This window comes from Excalfactoria chinensis, chromosome 2 (genome assembly GCF_039878825.1).
Source record: "Excalfactoria chinensis isolate bCotChi1 chromosome 2, bCotChi1.hap2, whole genome shotgun sequence".
Taxonomy (NCBI): domain Eukaryota; kingdom Metazoa; phylum Chordata; class Aves; order Galliformes; family Phasianidae; genus Excalfactoria; species Excalfactoria chinensis.
This window is the reverse complement of record NC_092826.1, coordinates 4,015,189-4,033,778: the sequence shown is the minus strand read 5'-3', so window position 1 is coordinate 4,033,778 and position 18,590 is coordinate 4,015,189. Positions and strand designations below refer to the sequence as shown.

The window sequence follows — 18,590 nt, the reverse complement described above, 5'->3', positions numbered from 1 at the left end:
GCCGCGCAGTCACGGGAAGGGCCGCCCCGCCCGCCGCCTCCGCCCGCCCTCCTCGGGCCCCATCGGGCGGGAAGCGCGGCTCGGCCGGAGGGAGTTGGGGGCGCGCCCTTCCGCCGCCTCCTGCTCCTCAGCGCGGGATGTGAGCGCTCCTCAGCCGGCATCGCGGTACTTGTGCCGCCTTTCAGCGGGACTCGGGGACGTCACGAACCCTCTTTGCTGCCTGCTCAACGTCACGGTCCTATCTGGGAAATCCGGCGGTGGTGCGGTGCCTCGTACAACGGGATCAGCTCTGGCCATCTTTGTTTGAAGTTTAGTGCAGGAGAACGCGAACTAACAATTGCCGTAACGTAAAAGAGACATCTTAAAGGACATCTAGTCCAACTCTCCCGCAATGTATAGGGACACCTACAGCTCCGTCAGGTGCTCAGAGCCACATCCAGCCTGGTTTTCATCAGAGAGAGCTGGAGGAGAGAAGGCTGCAGGGAGACCTGGAAGCATCCTTTCAATATCTGAAGGAAAGCTGTAAGGAAGAAAGGGACAGACTCTTCAGTAGGGACTGCTGTGGTAGGAAAATATTAAGGCAGTCCTAAATGCTGACAGTGGGAAATCACGCAGCCTGCACCTGAGTTTTTGATCCTATATTTAAATCAATCTCTTCGATCTGATTCGGAAGATAACTCCCTCTAACGTTATCACACTTCCATGCCACTGGACTTGCGTTTAAGTGCAAAGATTGCCCTCCATCAGAACACTCACAAGTTTGGAACCTGCAAGGCGAAGAGGAACAGGACGGGAGCACTGATTACTGCGTTACATCTTTCCACATGAAAGAAGAGCTCCTGGTGTTGGTAGGTAGATACGTGGACTGTAGGCAGACAAGAACCAAACCGACTGTTGGATGCACAAACAGCGGTAATCCTGTCTCACCTTTCTACATCATTCTGCTTGTGAAACTGAAAGCAATGGTCAGCAGAGCTCAGATGCAGAAGGGATGCACTGATACATCTGATAGCTCACATCTGATAGCTCACACAAAGGGAAAGGAAAGATGAAGAATGTGTTCTGTGCTCTGCAGCCGGCTTGCAAATAACAAGCTGTAGAGCAACAGAAGATGGGTGAAGGGTTTAGAACTTCAAAAGCCAAAGGGCTTATCGCTGTGTGTACACGGCTGCGGACTTGCACAATCAGTTACACAGTAAATAGGTGAAATAGCTGTATTCAAACGCTGCTTCCATGTCTAGAAGCACTGCTGTTCCTTTGTGCTGCTGTGCTCTCCCAGCAACATTTCTGTGTTCTCTGAGCAGCGCTGGTCTCCCTCTGAAGGAACAGGACGCACTCGTTGCTTCTGTGGCCAAAATTTTACTCAGAGGAAAAAGATGTAAATTTGATTCTTGACTCTGAGGGGATCCAAACTTACTTTTACTTCAGCCTTCAAGTGGCCCGGCTTTTAAGGTGTTATTCTGGAGTGCGTGCGTTAGGTTGCTCATATATTTTGGGTTATTGTCAATAGGACCAAGTGTCAGGTCCTATGAGGAGAGGCTGAAGGAACTGGGGCTGTTTAGTCTGGGGAAAAGGAGGCCGAGGGGAGACCTTACTGCTCTCTGCCAATATCTGAAAGGTGCTCACAGAGAGAGCAGGGCTGTTCAGCTGGCTACAAAGTCTCTGAGGGCCCGACTTCACTCAGAAAATACCGACTTTTCTAGGGATCAGAGAGACAACAACTGAAAGCTGTGACGAAGGTGCAGCACCACCTATTGGGGATGTGGTGTTGTTTGGTGTTTGGAAGCTCTGCCTTCAAGTCACGGGCAGAAGATTTCGCCACTTCATCCGTCTGTGTGTATAGATACATATAGTGGTTTGTTTTCATCTTAATTCTGAGCCCCTACTGCTAAGTCTCATCAGTCTCACTCAGCAGATGCAGTGTAAGTGACCCTGCTGCATTACCAAACTAGCTCTCCGTGCTTTCTTGTACTTAGGCGAGTCGTTTTTCAGCTCCTCCACGTACATCAATATAACCAAGGGGATTTACTTAGGAATATAACAAAAAAGCCAGAACAGACGGGGCAGGTAAGGACCGCGCGGCCGCCCAGACAGCGCCGCTGAGGTAATGACGCCATCATCTCCCATCACTCCCCGGCGAGCTACGATTGGCGGAGCTCGCCCTTTGGGCCCGCCCTCGCTTCTCGCGGATTGGACAGAGCACTGGCTCGAGGGATTGCGATTGGCTGAAGGCGCCCTTATAAAGCTCCCCCAGCGGCGCGTGCTCCCTTTCATCCCCGGCGTCACAAGGTGCTGCGTCCTTCAGCCGAAGCTAAGGCCGTTTCCCCCCGGCGACTGGCACCGCGCCCCCACCATGGCCTCCGTCTCCGAGCTCGCGTGCATCTACTCCGCTCTCATCCTCCACGACGACGAAGTCACCGTCACGGTGAGTGCGCGGCCTGCGGGCCTCCGCCACAAGATGGCGGCGGGGCCGCGGCATGGCCGGCGGTGCGGGGTGGGGGGGCAGGGCCGGGCCGGGCCCTCAGCGCCGCTCTCTGTGTGACAGGAGGATAAGATTAACGCCCTCATCAAGGCGGCGGGAGTGAACGTGGAGCCGTTCTGGCCGGGCCTCTTCGCTAAGGTGAGTGCGAGCGAGGGGTGAAGATTGTGCTGCTTCACCGCGGTGCTGACGGGAGACGCGCCCTGTGCTCACGCGGTCTCGCCGGTACTTGTTCTCTCCAGGCTCTGGCCAACATCGACATCGGAAGTCTTATTTGCAACGTAGGAGCCGGTGGTGGAGCTCCAGCTGCGGCAGCTCCTGCGGGTGGTGCTGCGCCCGCGGGCGGTGGTGCTGCACCCGGTAAGTGCGCTGAGCGCCGCGCTCCTGGTGCGGACACAGCGGAGCTGAGAACAGAGGGACGATCAGCTCCTGCTGGCTGTGCTCTGTCTGACACAAGCTCTGTCTGACACAAGCCAGGATGCCGTTGGCCTTCTTAGCCACCTGGGCACGCTGCTGGCTCGCAGTCAGCCAGCCGCCCACTAACACCCCTAGAGCTTTTCCTTCTGCATTAGTTGCACTCTGAATCAGTGTACAGCACTGCTGCTGGCTCATGTGTGAGGCTGTCACTGATGTTGGCAGTGTGCCTGCCCTGTAGAACTCGGGTTTCGTAGAGTTGTGAAGGTGCTGTGCCCTTTCACTGGGCCGTGAGATGGGACTTGGTAGGATGTGAAGTCTTTGATAACGTAACTAAACAAGCTGATGGAAATGGGAAGTTTCTGACCACCTTTTTCTTTTCTAGCCGAGGAAAAGAAAGAAGAAGAAAAGAAAGAAGAATCGGAGGAATCTGATGATGACATGGGCTTTGGTCTTTTTGACTAAATACTTTTGTACCTGCCTGTAATAAAGAACATTTGACCATATCTTTGTCTCTTAAATTAATTGCTTCTGAAGGATGCCTGCATTACTTCCAGTGACAGAATTGGCTGTCAGGTGTGTGGTCATGTGGAGTTTTACAGCTGTCCTTGTTGGCTCCTCATGCTCAGAGCTGACATACGAGTAACTCAGCTCCTACTTTCATTCACAGTGTGTGGACAGAGGGGGGGAAAATGTTATCAGTGAGGATGGCACATGGTTGGGTTTAGCAGAAGTGCTGCTTCTTGGTTGTACTGCAGTTGAGGCTGCAGCCTTTTGGTGAAGCTCGGTCTGTGCCCTGCAGCGGTGCGGCTTCCATCAGTTCACAGAACATGGTGGGAGCAGCAGTGACTGTTTTAGAGAACTGCTGAGCTCTGGGCTCAAGGAAAGGCAGAAATGTCTTGCTGAATGCCCTCGTTGGGTTGGAATGGAGTAGTTGTAATCTAAGAAGCAGAGGGAGAGTCTTACAGTGCTCTGGGCTTCTGACCTGCAGCCAACCCTTAACATGAGAGGTGCAGTCTGTGTTTTTCCAGGAGGAAAAAAAAATGATAAGGAATGTTGCTGAAAATCTGCTTTTGTTGAAGAGTGAGCATGGAAAATGGTGCAACTGGACTTACATAGTAATGTTAAAAGGATTATTGCACTGCTGAACAGAGCACCTGGGCCAATCTAAGGGTTGTATTCATGTGCATGTGAGTAAGTAACTGCATCATTTCCATTTAACATTCCAATGAAATGCTGGCAGGAATAGAAGAGGGGGCTTGGTTCTGTGTTGGGAGTAGTATTAAGAATGCTGTGCTGTTCCACCTCTGCAGAGCTGATGCCCATTGGGGTGTTATGGAAGGCACCTCAGTGGCAGCAGTCTGTGCACCCTCACTGTTGCTGAGAGCTTCCCCTGCAAACCATGTGGCTACCACCATTAAAATTAAAGGAAGCCTGCTTTAAAAATGATTTTAGGAGTGTAAGAACTAGCACAGATATCCTGTGACTTGTGCAACTGGTAACAGTGCCCGCCTTGTTCCTCTGCTCTGCAATCAAGAGGAAACTGCTTTCTGAAGATGACTTAAATCTTGGACTTCTTCTTGGATGCTCAGTGCTGTTCCTCAAGTGAATTCTTGATAGTACACAGAAATACAGCCAGAACTTCACTGGTAACACCTTTTTAATAGGTCAAAGTAACTGTACAGTTCATTATATTCTTCCTGAGAATAATTTATATCCCTCAACAGCAAGAAGGGAGTGTGGTTTTTATTTTAACAGAACAGATGGCATAATTGGAAAAACCAAGGAAAATCTAATTACAACTGCTCTACTGTAACTCCTCCCAGGCAAGACAGACAAAAGGATGGGTTAGTTCACTACAGGGGGCTTAAAATATTCAACATGGCTTTAATCTGTCTTTATAAATTATAAAAAATGGGGTGGGGGGCACATGAATGGTTACAGGACTCTTTAAGTGCAGCTCTGAGTTGCTCTGGTACAAAGCAGCATTTTCGCTTCCAAGGAAAACAACATCGCTACAAAAGAACTGGCACGTTATTTCTGGTGAAAAAGAAGAGAGTTTTTCCGTCGTGTCCTACAGCTATTTCCAACCAAAGGCGTCACGCATTCACATCAAAGTAAAAGGCAGGAAGATGAAGAGGGCTTTTAGTTTGTCTCGAAATGACCCGACGTCTTGAAAATATAGCTTCTTTATTTTCTTTCTCTGTAAATTGTGATTAGCATATTGCGACGTAAGTGTTCTAATAAAAAAAAAAGAAAAGATTCCAGTCTGGATAGTTCTTTATACTGTGGGCAACAATTCTCAGCCCTGAGGTTTCCCAGAATTCTTCACAATATCTCGCTCCGCTGCTCCAACAGTTCTGGCTCCCAAACTCCACGGCAGCTCTGGGCTGATCCGCCATTTCCCAAGGACTTCTATACAAACTTCATCTGGTGATAATGCCGCTTTCTGAATCCCAGGCCAGCTTGGCTTTATGATAAGAAGACGTGGTTAACCTTTTGTAATGGGAGAGAACCAACGGCTGTCAGTCAGGGCTGCTGAAGCAAGAGGCGCTGGAAAGCCAGGACCACGGCTGGGTTAATCCTCACTGCTGGTGGAAGGTGAACTAATCCTTTCGCAAGCAGAATTCTACAACAGACAGATGAAACTCCTCCCTCGGTGCTTAGTGCGGCCTGGACTGGCTGATCATTTTCAGTCTGGCTTGATCAATGACATCCAGCAAGTTCTTGGCATCCACAGCCAAAGCGTGAGCGGCCGTCAGCATTTGCTTCTTGTACTCCTGCTGCAGGCTGGTCATGACGTACTGCTGGGCCAGCTTCATCTTGTTAATGAGCTCAGCCAGGTCAGAGTTCAGCAGTTTCTGGGCCATCTCGATCTGAAACAAGAAGAGTGGGTCAGCCGCGTAGTTTGGTAGCAGCGCTGCCTGCCCTCCCCAAGGAAGAACATCGCCTCCATGAAACCTGAATAGCCCGAGAGTTCCCCTGCAAGCTGGAGTCAGCACGTGGGGCTGGTGACACTTTGCACTCAGATACCAAGAGCTGCCTTGTCAGCCACCTGCTGCCAACCAAACCGCATCACCACGTTTTAGCTCAAGTTTAACTGTTAACATCTTGTGCTGGGTCTCCAGGTTCCCATTTACCATCATTTTTACTGCCATCACTATTATCAGAATTAAAGCAGGTACAGGTTATTAACAGAGCAATACAACTAAAGGCAGTATGATTCTCTAAGACAGCACTTAGTTCTCTGGCTTTCTCATTACTACATTCATTCAAGGCTTTGGAGGAAAACAGTTTTATTCCCGATTCTTATGAACTACATTGAAAGGTTCCAGTCATTTCTTATCCCAAATGAGGTTACTACGGGATATTTTCTCATTCAGCTGCACCACAGTATGCTCAATTACCCACGCATTTAATGACTTTGTGTGCAAGCTGTGTTTCATGGAAAGCTGGAGCTGTACTAACACCCAGATGGTCTCCCTGTTTTACAACACCCTCATCTAGTCTGAGCATCCCGACTTGAGGCAATAAATACCTACATCCACACATCCATTTGATTCTAACATTACATTAACCAAGAACTATAATCCAAGAGTTTGCAGTGCTTACTGAACACCAATATATGTGTATGCAAGGAAGAGAGAACCCAAACACAGCCACCTGGCTGAGGCCAGCTCAAACTGCAATGGGTGAGGGGGGCTCTGCCTACCTCTCTGTGGGTGCTTGCAGGAAGCACTGGCAGCGACTCATCCACGGTTGCTAGCAAGGTTCTCAACGCCAAGCCAACCTCCTAAGGATAAAAATAGATAAGTAAGGAAATAACACAGGACAACCAACAGGACATCTCTGCTTTGATTCAGTTGCCCCCCCCGACATACACTGACGATGTACATCAGACCACGTAAGCACTGTGAACTAATAAAAGCTTGGAATGAATAGAGTTAAAGCAACATTGCTGAGTGACTTTGAATCTCACAATCAAGAAGGTTGGAAAAGACTACTGGGATCATCTAGTCCAAACACCGACCCATCACCACCATGCTCACTGTGTCCCTCAGTGCCACATCTCCATGTTCCCTAAATACCTCCAAGGACTGTGACTCCACCACCTCCCTGGGCAGCCTGTTCCAATGCATCACCACTCTTTTTGAGAAGGCTTTTTTCCTAATATTCAACCCAAACCTCTCCTGGCACAACTTCAGTCTGTTAGCTCTTGTCCTATCCCTGTGATCTAGGAGAAGAGGCTGATCCCCACCTCACCACAGCCTCCTCTCAAGGCAGCTGAAGAAAGCAATAATATCTTCCCCAAATCTCCTCCAGATTAAACAATCCCAGTTCCCTCAGCCGCTCCCCATAAGACTTGTGCTCCAGATCCCTCACAGCTTTGCTGCCCTTCTCTGGACACACTCCAGGGCCTCAATGTTCTTCATGTAGCAGACCCGCAATTCTTTGTTTCACAGCATCAAAACAGCATGCCAAAGGGTGGATTATAAAAGTTCTTTTTATAAGGGAAACAGAGATGTTGCACAACTCCCTGTTAACAAGAACTCTGTCATTCGTGTGAAAAATGAAACCATGTTCAAAATGGCATCCTTACCTTTACCATGGGCACGTACTCCTCCGGCGGAGCTGGCTGTATTTTACTGGACATCTCTATGACAGCTTTCACCAGCCCAGTTACATTCTCATAGACTTTGTCATTGGAGCGGTCCAGGTTGGCTGTAGGAGGAGGGCTGATTTCCTGCGGCTTGATCTGGAAGCAGAGACAGATTGTTGAGCCTCCCGTGCCCAGCAGGTGGGGCTCAGCAACATCCCAGCCTGCAGAGATCACAAGGAACAGCCACCCCAGGCCCGCTGAGCACATTTACTAGCGGATATGAAGGAAGTTTCCTTCAGGCTTCCTGACTGAACCTGATCTCTGAATGACTGAAGAGTCTACCAAAAATTCTCTGAAGAGCTCCCAGTGCAAGTCCCACAGCAAAGGAAACTCGAGAAACAAGGAGTATGGAATACTTGATGTATTGTAGTAGTTCACTACTGATGGACAAATTCCATTGCAACTAGGTGTCACGCCCCTTGTTCCAGGAAGTTGCTTTCTCCACTACCACCACACGCCATGCCCAAGCAATCACTTGGGAGAGAGGAAGGTGAGGAATTGCCCATTTCCTTCCTACTGGTCACACAGTGGCCCTACAAATCAGGGCTGAGCTCGTGGCATCGCAGCCCCACAGATGCAATAACCACTGGTTCCCGTAACTGGTCCCTGCTACAGAGATGCTTCACTTATACGGATGAAACCATAAAGTACTTGGATGAGACTCTGTCTAAGGAAGGAGTGCAGGATTTGGTGCATTACGATTCCCATTTTTTGCATTTCACTGATTGGCTACTGACAACTGTTACAGAGATTCAATCTGGCACACCGACTGGAAAATACCTTAGGAGAGGGAACATTGCAATTGCTGCAATCAGCGGGGAAGGGCCGTGATTCTAATTGGTTTCAGCAATCAGAGAAGTTAGGAGAGTCATCTCGCAAAGTCGCATGCAAAGACATTTTGGAATAGGGCGCGTACACACGTTCACGCACTGCTTACCCTCCATGGCTATTGTTGAGCAGAATGTGGGGGAAGGTTAAAGAAATTTACCAAAAGAAGGGAAAAAAGAAAAACAATATTAATAAAACTCAGCAGGAGAACAAACACAACAAACCAAAACATGTGTAGCAATAAGAGATCAGTTAAAAAGCCTGCAACAAAAACGCATCCTCAACAGTATCCGCAGTCATTCGGGTTAGCTCATGGTGCATTTGTTACAGAGGCACCATGTGCTGACTACTGCTGTGCACCTGCGTAGAAGTGGAAGTGTTTGCCATGCACCCATGCTAACTTTTTACTGAACACGTGGGGAAGAGATCATGCAAAGCTTGACAGGAGCAAGCCAGTCTGGCAAGGAGCAAAGGGGTGAGTGGAGCAAAGGGCCTCTGCAACAGTGAGAAAGGTGTCCTGAGAAACCCTGCTCCCTTTACAACACCAGGGATCTGTCACAATATGAAATACGCAGTCGCATAACTGTGAAGCTCTTGCAGTTGATGAAGAGCCACGCTCATGGTTAAGAGCTACCAAGAACCCACTCTCGATGCATTCTATTCAACCCACTGAATTCCTGTGGCCAGGCCCCAAAATTTCAGAGCATGGACATCTGCAGTTCTTAATAATCAATGTGTTCCTGTTCTAACATCAACATTACAGCAAGCTTTCGTTTCAGGGGTTTCCTTGTGTGAGCTGGCTGCCTTGGCCTCAGCAGGTAACACTGCACTATCTTCTTCCTGGAGCCCCTACAGCTCCCTGAGGGTAAGCAGGTCAAATCCTCCGATTTTCATTTTTCTCCCCGAAAGGAGAAAACAGAGTCTGAAATGAACCCCAGAAGCATCTTCAGCTGAGGTCTGCAGACACTAACAGAACTACGACCTATTAGAAATTAATGAGCTGTCTTCTTGGGTGTAAAGACCATCCAATTTCAGGAAATCCTTGACAGATAAAACAGGACAAAATCAGAACTTCTTTTTCACTTTCCAAGAAGTTATTTAGTACATAAATCTCGCTCATATTGATGACTTTGGTTGTTTGGGTTTGTTTATTGTCAAAAGGATGTATTGCAGAAAACATCTTCGTGTTCTAACATCAGCAGTTAGAAAGGAAACTGTAGAGTAGCCACGTTCAGTAACACATCTGTTACTGCTTTTTCATATTATTTGAGGCTTGGCAGCTTGAAATGCACTGGTTTGCAATAAATAATCCTGCTTGAACTTGCTGATTCTTAAATACTCAGATAATCTTCCACTAAAAGAGAGCACGAGTGAGACAGGGAGAGGCTGAAGGACTGATCTGTGCTGCACACACTGCTGCGATGGCAAGCTCTGAACTTCATGGCCAGATGACCTGGATACTGTCTGTATTTTCTTAAATCACCTAAACAAAGTAAACTATGACTGTATCTGTTCCTACCACGATGTGGAATCCAGTTCTTCATTATAGGCAACAGAACTGAGATGTGTATGTATCAGCTGCACTTCTGTTAGACTATCACTGGCAGAGAAGCCCCAGCCTCTATTATGTCTACCTGCTCAAAACGGTGAATGACAGAAACAGCTTCCTGGTTCCCCTCAGGAGGCCCTGAGGTCACTCATGTTTCTATTTCCTTAAGACTAGAAAAGTGAAGGAGTCCCAAAGGCAGGGAACAAACACTTGGGGGCATCATTTAAAAAGTGATTGGCACACTAAGGACGAGTTCCACTGACACCAGCGGTAACAGCAGACACAGCTTCCAGCACCCCGCAGCCCCTCTGCTAGAAAACTCCCTGAAGTTTCACTTCTGGATTTATTGCCCGTTTACTGGAGATAAGACAACAGATCACAAAGCATCTCAGTTAGGGGTCAGAAAGTGCTGTCTGTGCTGTTTTTCCTCTGTCCTTGCTCCCTACAGCCAGCAGAGCTCTAGGAGTCAAGGTGCTGCAACAGCAGCATTCTGAGTATGGGGATCCTGTGCTCTGTGCTCCTTCCTGCCCAGCAGAGCTATGTGAGAGACATTATATGCTCCTCAAACCACAAGAAGCTTGCCTAAGAAAGTTCTAGGTGAGGAACGTGCCAAATCACTCATGGAGGACATGGGCAGAGCAGTTAATACCCCATTTCCCACCGCATGTTTGTCCCACAACAGTGTTTACTTGGGAGGATCAGTCACTTCTGCTTTCTGTGGCCTCTACTTGAGCCGATCTGTCTCTACAGGGTAATGTGTTATTCTCTGAGATGTGTTTTGTGTCGCTGAGCACCGTACCTTCACGCCTTCATTGTAGCTGTCCACGGGGTTGTTCAGGCTCGCGAGGCTGCCCAGGTGGGGGGCTCCAGGGCGAGGGGGCTTCTTTGGCGGAGCGGCGTGATCTGGTTAACCAAACAAGCGGCTTGTTAGAGCTCCAAGTATCACATGTACCCACATCACTGCAGGCTGTCCACACTACAAAGGCTATGCCTGCTTTATTTTAACGGTAGAGATGTGTCGTACAGAAGATCCACTGTTTGCACGAGCTATGATTTAATTGTGTTTCTACTCAAGAAAAGCAGAGACAAAAAGGTGTTATGGAACTCATCCATCAATGAGTTTTAACAAGGTACTTTGAAAGTCTCCTTGTGGGATTACTGTTAAGTTCTACTAACTCAGTACGCCCAGCCCAGACCTGCAGGAGCTTCGTACCACTCTGCACCACGCTGAGTGCCTGACATGCTGCTGGAGTTTGAAGAGTGGACAAAGCTCTCAGATACACGGTCTGATTTTTGGGTGGTCCTGTGTGGAGCCAGGAGTTGGATTTGATGATCTTTATCGGTCCCTTCCAACTTGGGATATTCTGTGATGCTTCCTGGCTGAAATCTCAGCTGTGACTCACTTGAGATACCTGAGGCTTCACAGTCTCAATCTGTGATTTGCATGTCAGAACTCCACACACGGTGGAGTCCTACAAGGTGAGTCAGCCTCGTCTAGACAGTTCCTGGCTGCTGAAACACTTCCTTGGATTTGCTGACTCATCTCTGTGGACTGCATGGGGAATTTCAGCAGCAGAACACCTCTGTGTAGATATCCATAACCAAAACCACCCCCTTGTATGGAAATCCTGACATTTGCTCGCTGTTAGTGCTCAGAAATGTGTAACCAAGGATTTAAGATAACATTCTATGAACTTTGTGCTTACCTGGTTTACCCACAGGCTGATATATGTGCTGGTTACAAGCCTGCAAGATAAAATATACATTTATAGCAGTTACTACACAACTTCACTAGCAAATTTTTACCCATTGAAAACAGGCAGCTCTCAGCACATATTCCCAACACTTAAAAATACTTCCCTATTCACCATCACTACCTATGATCCTCACTGCAGTTATATACAATTATACAGTCAGGAAGTTATTTCCACTTCTTTTGTATTGCTCAGGACATCCCTGGCCTGCACGTAACACTTTATCCTTCAGTGCTACTCAAACATGCTGGCCCATCCATAGCAGTTTTTCTTCTTTATTCAGAGATCAAACTGCAGAAGTCACAGTGCTGATGGAGAAACAGGAGAGCAGCAATTAGAGGCCAAAGGTATTTCTGCACAGCTGAATAGTGTCAATAATGGTAACAAGCTCTGAGCTGCAAAGCTCTTAGTCAAGGTCAATTTGCTTATTCACTTGGAAATACTTCTAGATTCAAATGACTTTCTTTGGTAATTACATTTATCCCACCTTCGTGCCAAGACAAATGAAAATCTAGTCGTCACCAAATGAATACCTTATGCAAAATTTGTCACGTCACAAAAATAAAGTTACAAGCAAAACAGTCACATTTCATTCATGCATGTCTGTATAATGGAGTTTCCATTACAAAGCAAAGCAGTCAGAATTTCATACGCCTCGTGGCAAGATGTCTCAAAAAGGCAATTTTTAAATAAAGGCAACTGGCTGCAAAGTCAGAGTACTCCCTTCCACCAGCACCTAAAGAAGCCGCTTCTTCATCCCATTAAAGGTGACCTTCCAAGAACTTAAGAGTTCACTGTTAGTGGTATGAAAACACAAGCATCTGTTTCAGCTTGACTTCAGCTCTGGAGAACGCTATCACAGCCACTGTCTGAGAGTGTTAACTAATTAGCTTTACTTTCTGACCTTCTAAGCACGACTTCTTGAACCTTACTCTATTTTCAGGAACACACTCAGGTAACTGGGGCAGCAGCAGGACATTCTCTATCCCTGGCTCACCTCTTCAATAACAAACCCAAAGGATATCCACAATCATAGTTCAGCATTGATTCAAAGTTTTTAGTTCCTGTTTTAGAACTACAGGAAGCTTTGACAAGGCTGCTGTGCGTTACTTAACACTTTATGAAGCTGTTTTCAGCTGCTCAAAACGTTATCAGTTTTTAACTGCGTGAACTGAAAGTCCCAACTCTAACTCCATGTCAAGTTAGTTCTATCTGTATGGAAAACTGTAGCAAGAGGCAAAACTTCCAGCATGTGGGCTCACAGAAGAACGTACTGCACAGGGAGAGATCTGGAGAAAGACACTAAGGAATTCTTACAAGTTTGACAGTTGATGTACTAGCAGGATACTCAAAGCTCCAAGCCCTGACAATCTTCTGCTCTTCTCACATCTCTCTGAAACCCTTTGGTCACCATCTCACACTCTGTCCTGCCACCATTAATCTTGCTCACCCTGCTAACCTAACTATTCCAAACCTGAGAACCCTGGGGAGAAGAGGTGGGGCGAGAGGAAGGAGGCTTAGTTCCACTGACAAAAAATCATGATGTTTACTTCCAGCTTTATTATTAAAAGTATGTTGAAAGAATGTGAGCAAAGTTATACACTGCTCCTTATTTCTCAACCTCTCAATGCGGAACTGAGATTGACTCACAGGTTTACCTCTTCGGTTACCTATGTGGAGTCATGAGTTGGACTTGATCCTTGTAAATCCCTTCCAACTCAGGATATTCTAAGGACTCAGGATTTCTATTGGCACTTCCAACTGCAAATGAACTCAACAGTTACGTTTCAAATGCATTAAGAACTAAAAAAATGCAAAAGCAAATCCTGGAACTGAATTAAGAGTCTCTCCTGCAATGCATTTTGTCAACAAGTTTTCTTGTTCAAGTGGGGTGAGTCCTACCTCATCTGGGAATAGGGGACATCCCCCTAGAAGCAGTTCGGGATGCAGGTTTTTAGTCTAAGCCCAGGCAAAGAAAACTTGAGAGCTCGCTGCCTCCTACATCAAACTTCTGACATGACCTCAAGATCTTCTTGCAGCACTCCCAAGTAGCACAAAATGCAGTAATACTTCACTCGTTCTTATAATCAGATGCAACAAGACCTAACAGTAACTGCTCCAGTTTCGTGGAAAAAATCTTAGCAGCTTCCAAACATGAGTAACCAGCTCCCAGAGACTGTGCTGCAATGTGTGATTCATGACTCTACTTTGCAAATGCAGCAAGAGTCCATAAACTCTCTTAGTAGTGAAGAAATACTGAAGTCAAATAGAATTGCAGCCCAGATGAACAAGGAGAGTCAATTTAAGACATCAACTTCCAAGAAAAGCTTTGAAGGTGATCCCTGGAGACCGTCACTGGATGAAGCATTGAGTTTCTGCCCTTAATGGTCCCCAGCCTGACCCCCCCCCCTTTTCTAATGGCATGATTCAGAGGTTCCAATGGCAATTAAACAATTGGAGAGATGTTTTTATTCAAACGGGCAGCAGTTATGCCAGTAAGAATGAGCACCGCAGCTGTTGCCTGACAATAAAGGAATGGCTGTGGGGGTTATTCCATTTGTTTCACTGAGGATCGTTTACCCTAAACAGAGTTCTGAGTAACACAACAGTAACATTTACATTCCTTGTAAGAGAACCCTTCAGATATTTAAACAACTGCAGAGGTTATTTTAACCCCGCTTCCTGTTGACAGAAGTTTCAAAAAGCATTTTCAAATGAAAGGCCCAGCCATACATCACAGGCACAGTCAAAAACAATTGCAACATATTTGCAGAAACACTGCAGTATTGTTCCAAGGGGCAACAACCAACAAACCCCAAATCCATCCAAGTGCTGCATGAGCAAAGCCTGTCACTGTTCTGTTGTTCCCACAGAAGCTGAGCTCCTTGGAAAGTTGCAGAGCCAAGTAATAACAGTGGAAACATTTAGCAAAAAAACTTTAAATCATCTCTTGTAATAAAAGACAGCATGTTCTACCAGGATGTTGGAAAAGGGGCCAGGAGATGAAAGGATCCCACAGATACTTACTGGGCCCTGGAGACCTCCGTCCTCCCGCTCGATGCTGCCTCTGGAGAGCCGCACATCGGGTTTCTGAAACACAAATCACAGGATCATGGAATGGCTTCGGTTGAAGGGGACCTCAGAGATCACTGAGCTCCAAGCCCCTGCTGTAGGCTGGTTGTTGCCCACCAAGTCAGGTTGCCTAGTGCCCCATCCAACCTGGCCTTCAGCACCTCCAGGGATGGGGCACCCACAGCTTCCCTGGGCACAATTTCACCCCGTTCTCTGCTTACAGACAGACACAACCTAGGCACAAAACATCTCAAGAGACAAGGCTATTGAAAAATGAACACTGACAAGCATCACTGCATTCGGTGTGCTTCTGGAACAACAGCTCCCAAAGCCTCCCGACAGACTCCCAGATTGCTTCTTGGCCACCCTTTCTCAGCACAAGTGAAAAATGCTGTTTATCGCCAGCACCATTTCCGTAACACAACACTGGAAAACTCGCATTTTCTGTTTTCTCAAAGGCAACAAAAGTTGTTTTTTTTTAAACAACTGCTCTCCTCCCAGCAGCAAAATTTCAACCACAGGACAAGAAATGCTGTGAGTTAATTCCTGCTTCCTGCTCAGAAGGCTTCTACGCACTTGGCTCCCGCTAGAAGGCCGCAAATGGGGCCCAGTGACAGAGCTCTGCACACACTGTATTGGATATAGAAAGCTAACGCAGATGCCCAGATGCACAACTATCCTGATAAATGAATTTGTGCTCTATCTGCTTTAAGTGACACAGAGAAACCTGGGACTTGTTTTAAAACAGAAGACAGAGACCAACCCCAACTTTTTCTTGGTCCATTTCTCTCACCTCCCACCAACACCAGGTGTACTGTATTTATTCTTCAAGGACAGCAATTCTTATGTAGGAAGAAAAAGGAAGAGCTGATGTGAAACCAAGGTTCATGCTGACCCGAAGACACAAGCTGTGCAAAATCAGGGTGCTTTTTCTAGCACGGAAAAGCAAACTTAATGTACTGTTCTATGGAACCGCACAAGGTATAAATATAATGTATATATAAATAAATATAATGTAATATAACATGTATGTACACACACAGAGCAAGATGTTTAGAGAAATGCAGACAAATACTGACTGTAACTAAGCTCGCTCCACAAAAATGTGCTTTCAGGGTCAGTTTTGGGGGACAAATGTATTTGTTTCCCATTGAAAGCTACTCAAGATCCCTTTCCTTCTTTCTAAAAGCACTACAGAGTAATTCCAATTCACATACCCTGCTAAATGATCCTAAAGAAACAGCAGGGCAGGCAGGTCAATAACACAAATATCGATGCCATTAAAACCTCACAGACTGCTCCAGCAGTCTGTATGAAGGGCTTATTCTGTGCATTTTCATTCAGTCTTCTGTAGACAGAGCAAGGCACAGTCAGATCCACTGCCTAAAAGGATTGAAATGAGTTGTGACACTCAGAGTAAGTTTTAGCTGAAGTAAATAGCAATTCTTGCTTAGTTTCTATTACACTGATGTTCACAGTTTGTCTTCATCTCACTACAATTTCTAGCCAGGAGTTGCCCAAAGTCTTTGGGAACAGCTGAAGATTAATTCACCCTAGGGATCATTCTTGATTGCACTTTGAGCAATTAACTTGTGATCTGCACATCCACACTGTAGGAGTAAAGACAGAATCTGCAGTGCTACCACTCCCAACTTCTCCAAATGCTTCTCTCCCTCTGTCCATCAAAACCCCAACAGTCAGGTATACAGGGAAGAAGCCTGTGACCAATGAATAACAAGAGGCCCAAATGTATTTCTAACATTAATTAATGAACAGCATTCCAATTTATTCATTTGCTAAACTATTTTACAGGAAAGGAGGTATCTCAGATCAAACACTCGTATTTTTAAACATTATAGAATGGCTTGGGTAGGAAGGGATCTTAAGCACCATCTGGTTATAACTCAATAGCAGCTCTTCTAAGTGGATAGATTTTTAATTGAATAATATACCTTTCACAGTCAGAACGGGGCTAATGAATTTAATATTAGCCCCTAATGTGGCACTACACTGCAATGCGGGGGTGAATTCTTAGCACTGAGCTCCCTCAGGTAAGTTCATTGCCACAAGTACACAGACTCTTTATTTTTTGGTTTTTCCCAATAAAATTCTGCTATCTGAAATCTTTGAATCATAGAATCACAGAATCCTAGAATTACTCAGGTTGGAAAAGACCTCGAAGATCATCAAGTCCAACCGCAGCCTAACCATAGTACCCTAACTCTAACAACCCTCTGCTAAATCATATCCCTGAGCAATTCGGAAGCATCGGGGGTCCCTTTTCAGACAGGATGCACACATTCACAAACTGGAACGCAGTCTTGACTTGCAGTATTTCTGGTCGCTCGCTAATAAAAGAACACGCACGTCTTGGCATTCTCAGGACATGCCAAACTGTAATATCTCGGTGGGAATTTCTCAGGCTAAAAATTAAAATCTTATTTTAGCAACAGTTCACATCAATTATATTTGAGCTGCAGTTCTCAGTGTCAGAACAGGACAGATACTAAACCGCAGCTATGTGGGAATTTCAGTGAAAAACAAAACCAACACGATAAGGAAACTATGCGAGTTATTTCTTCTCAACATCCCAGAAAAGAGCTACACATTTCCGAGTACAACGCTGCTCCATCTGCTGAAGAGTTACTCAAAGGTCTGAGCACATACATCTTTTTTCTATATAATGGGGAGCAATGCCAGATACCATTACTACAACCACAACAAAAAGGTTCGAGCTAGAAACTGAATTCAAATGGCGAAGCAGTTCATCAATACATCCCAAAAGAGGAAAAGCGCTCTGCAAAATATTCAGAGATAGCTACAGTGCAAGAAGCTACTGCAGTAACATCATCAGCTTCACTGTACTGCTTAACAGAAGACATCATCCTGGACAGTTTCCATCCCACAACTCCTGATAAGCAAACTAACAGCCATCAGTTACGCAGACTCTAGTGCACCATCACCACCTCTGCTTTCCCAGCTGTGCTTAGGGATGATTCTCCGCCTGGATCAAATTCCATATTAAAAGATACACTCTCCTAGAAGCAAAATATATATATATAAAAGAATTCAGATAGCTTCTGACAGTTCCAGATATTGGCCTAAACTGAAAAAAATCAAAGCATTCTGAAAGGGCTTTTAAAAATTACTTTAGCTCAATGAATGCATCGATTTGCTTTTAAATTACTTCTACATGTGAGAAATCAGGCAGATGAACACGTACGCAGCATGCCCTAGCAGAGCAATTCAGTGCTTCAGTTCTGATCTTCTATTAGCACATAGCGTATGCTGTACATTAAGCACAAGCACTGCAGGATGCGTGCCAGACTGTGGGGTAATAGGCCAAATATTTCAGTTCCAGTGAACTGTGAGTGCCAGCGGTGAAGAGTCTATCTGCAATTGTAGAGCGCTGCATTTGGGGATGGAGGTTGCTTATTTGGCTCCTATGAGCTTTGCACTACATCAGTGTAAAACCTCAATCAAACTTGGTCAGTTTTATCTTTTGGAGTGGAAATACTCATTGTGATTGCGGAATGACTCAAGAGAAAGTGCAGAATGTGAGCTCTGTGTGTTTCTTGTATGAATGAGGTATCCAACCAAACACTACAGGATATGAAAGATGGTGAAAATCTTGTGGGTTGCAGCAGCTGGAGAATTGTAACAGCAAGATATACCTTACACAAGATACCTTATAGGACAGAGCAGTTGGAGAGGGTCCAGAGGAGGGCCACTAAGATGATCAGAGGGCTGGAGCACCTCCCTATGAAGACAGAATGAGTGAGCTGGGCTTTTCTTTTCTTTTGGAGAAAAGAAGACTGTGGGGTGACCTCAATG

General features: G+C 46.1%; 2 protein-coding genes across 12 annotated transcripts in view; one reads left to right on the top strand and one right to left on the bottom strand.

Annotated features, from left to right (window-relative positions):
* Positions 1–52: 52 nt before the first annotated feature.
* RPLP1 (ribosomal protein lateral stalk subunit P1) lies at positions 53–3,399 on the top strand. The gene is made up of 4 exons (XM_072328196.1): positions 53–2,425; positions 2,546–2,620; positions 2,722–2,839; positions 3,279–3,399. Exons 1-4 carry the CDS (start codon positions 2,108–2,110, stop codon positions 3,356–3,358), a joined length of 591 nt encoding a protein of 196 aa, XP_072184297.1. The 5' UTR covers positions 53–2,107; the 3' UTR covers positions 3,359–3,399.
* A 1,138-nt stretch (positions 3,400–4,537) lies between these two features.
* Positions 4,538–18,590, bottom strand: part of PTK2 (protein tyrosine kinase 2) — a 175,874-nt gene continuing 161,821 nt past the window's right edge. For all 11 annotated transcript variants that reach the window (XM_072328191.1, XM_072328193.1, XM_072328190.1 and 8 more), the window contains 6 exons: positions 14,712–14,774; positions 11,637–11,676; positions 10,730–10,833; positions 7,494–7,649; positions 6,606–6,686; positions 4,538–5,769 (listed from right to left, as the gene is read on the bottom strand). In XM_072328191.1, coding sequence (XP_072184292.1) covers positions 5,557–5,769; positions 6,606–6,686; positions 7,494–7,649; positions 10,730–10,833; positions 11,637–11,676; positions 14,712–14,774 — 657 coding nt within the window. In that variant the 3' untranslated portion in view covers positions 4,538–5,556. The remainder of the gene's footprint in view (positions 5,770–6,605; positions 6,687–7,493; positions 7,650–10,729; positions 10,834–11,636; positions 11,677–14,711; positions 14,775–18,590) is intronic.

What these genes read in the sequence shown, in the direction of transcription:
- RPLP1 (XM_072328196.1), top strand. Translation starts at nt 2,108, where the DNA reads ATGACGCCATCATCTCCCATCACTCCCCGGCGAGCTACGATTGGCGGA. An exon ending in ACGACGAAGTCACCGTCACG is followed by an intron (nt 2,426 to 2,545) that starts GTGAGTGCGCGG and finishes TCTGTGTGACAG; the next exon opens with GAGGATAAGATTAACGCCCT. An exon ending in GGGCGGTGGTGCTGCACCCG is followed by an intron (nt 2,840 to 3,278) that starts GTAAGTGCGCTG and finishes TTTCTTTTCTAG; the next exon opens with CCGAGGAAAAGAAAGAAGAA.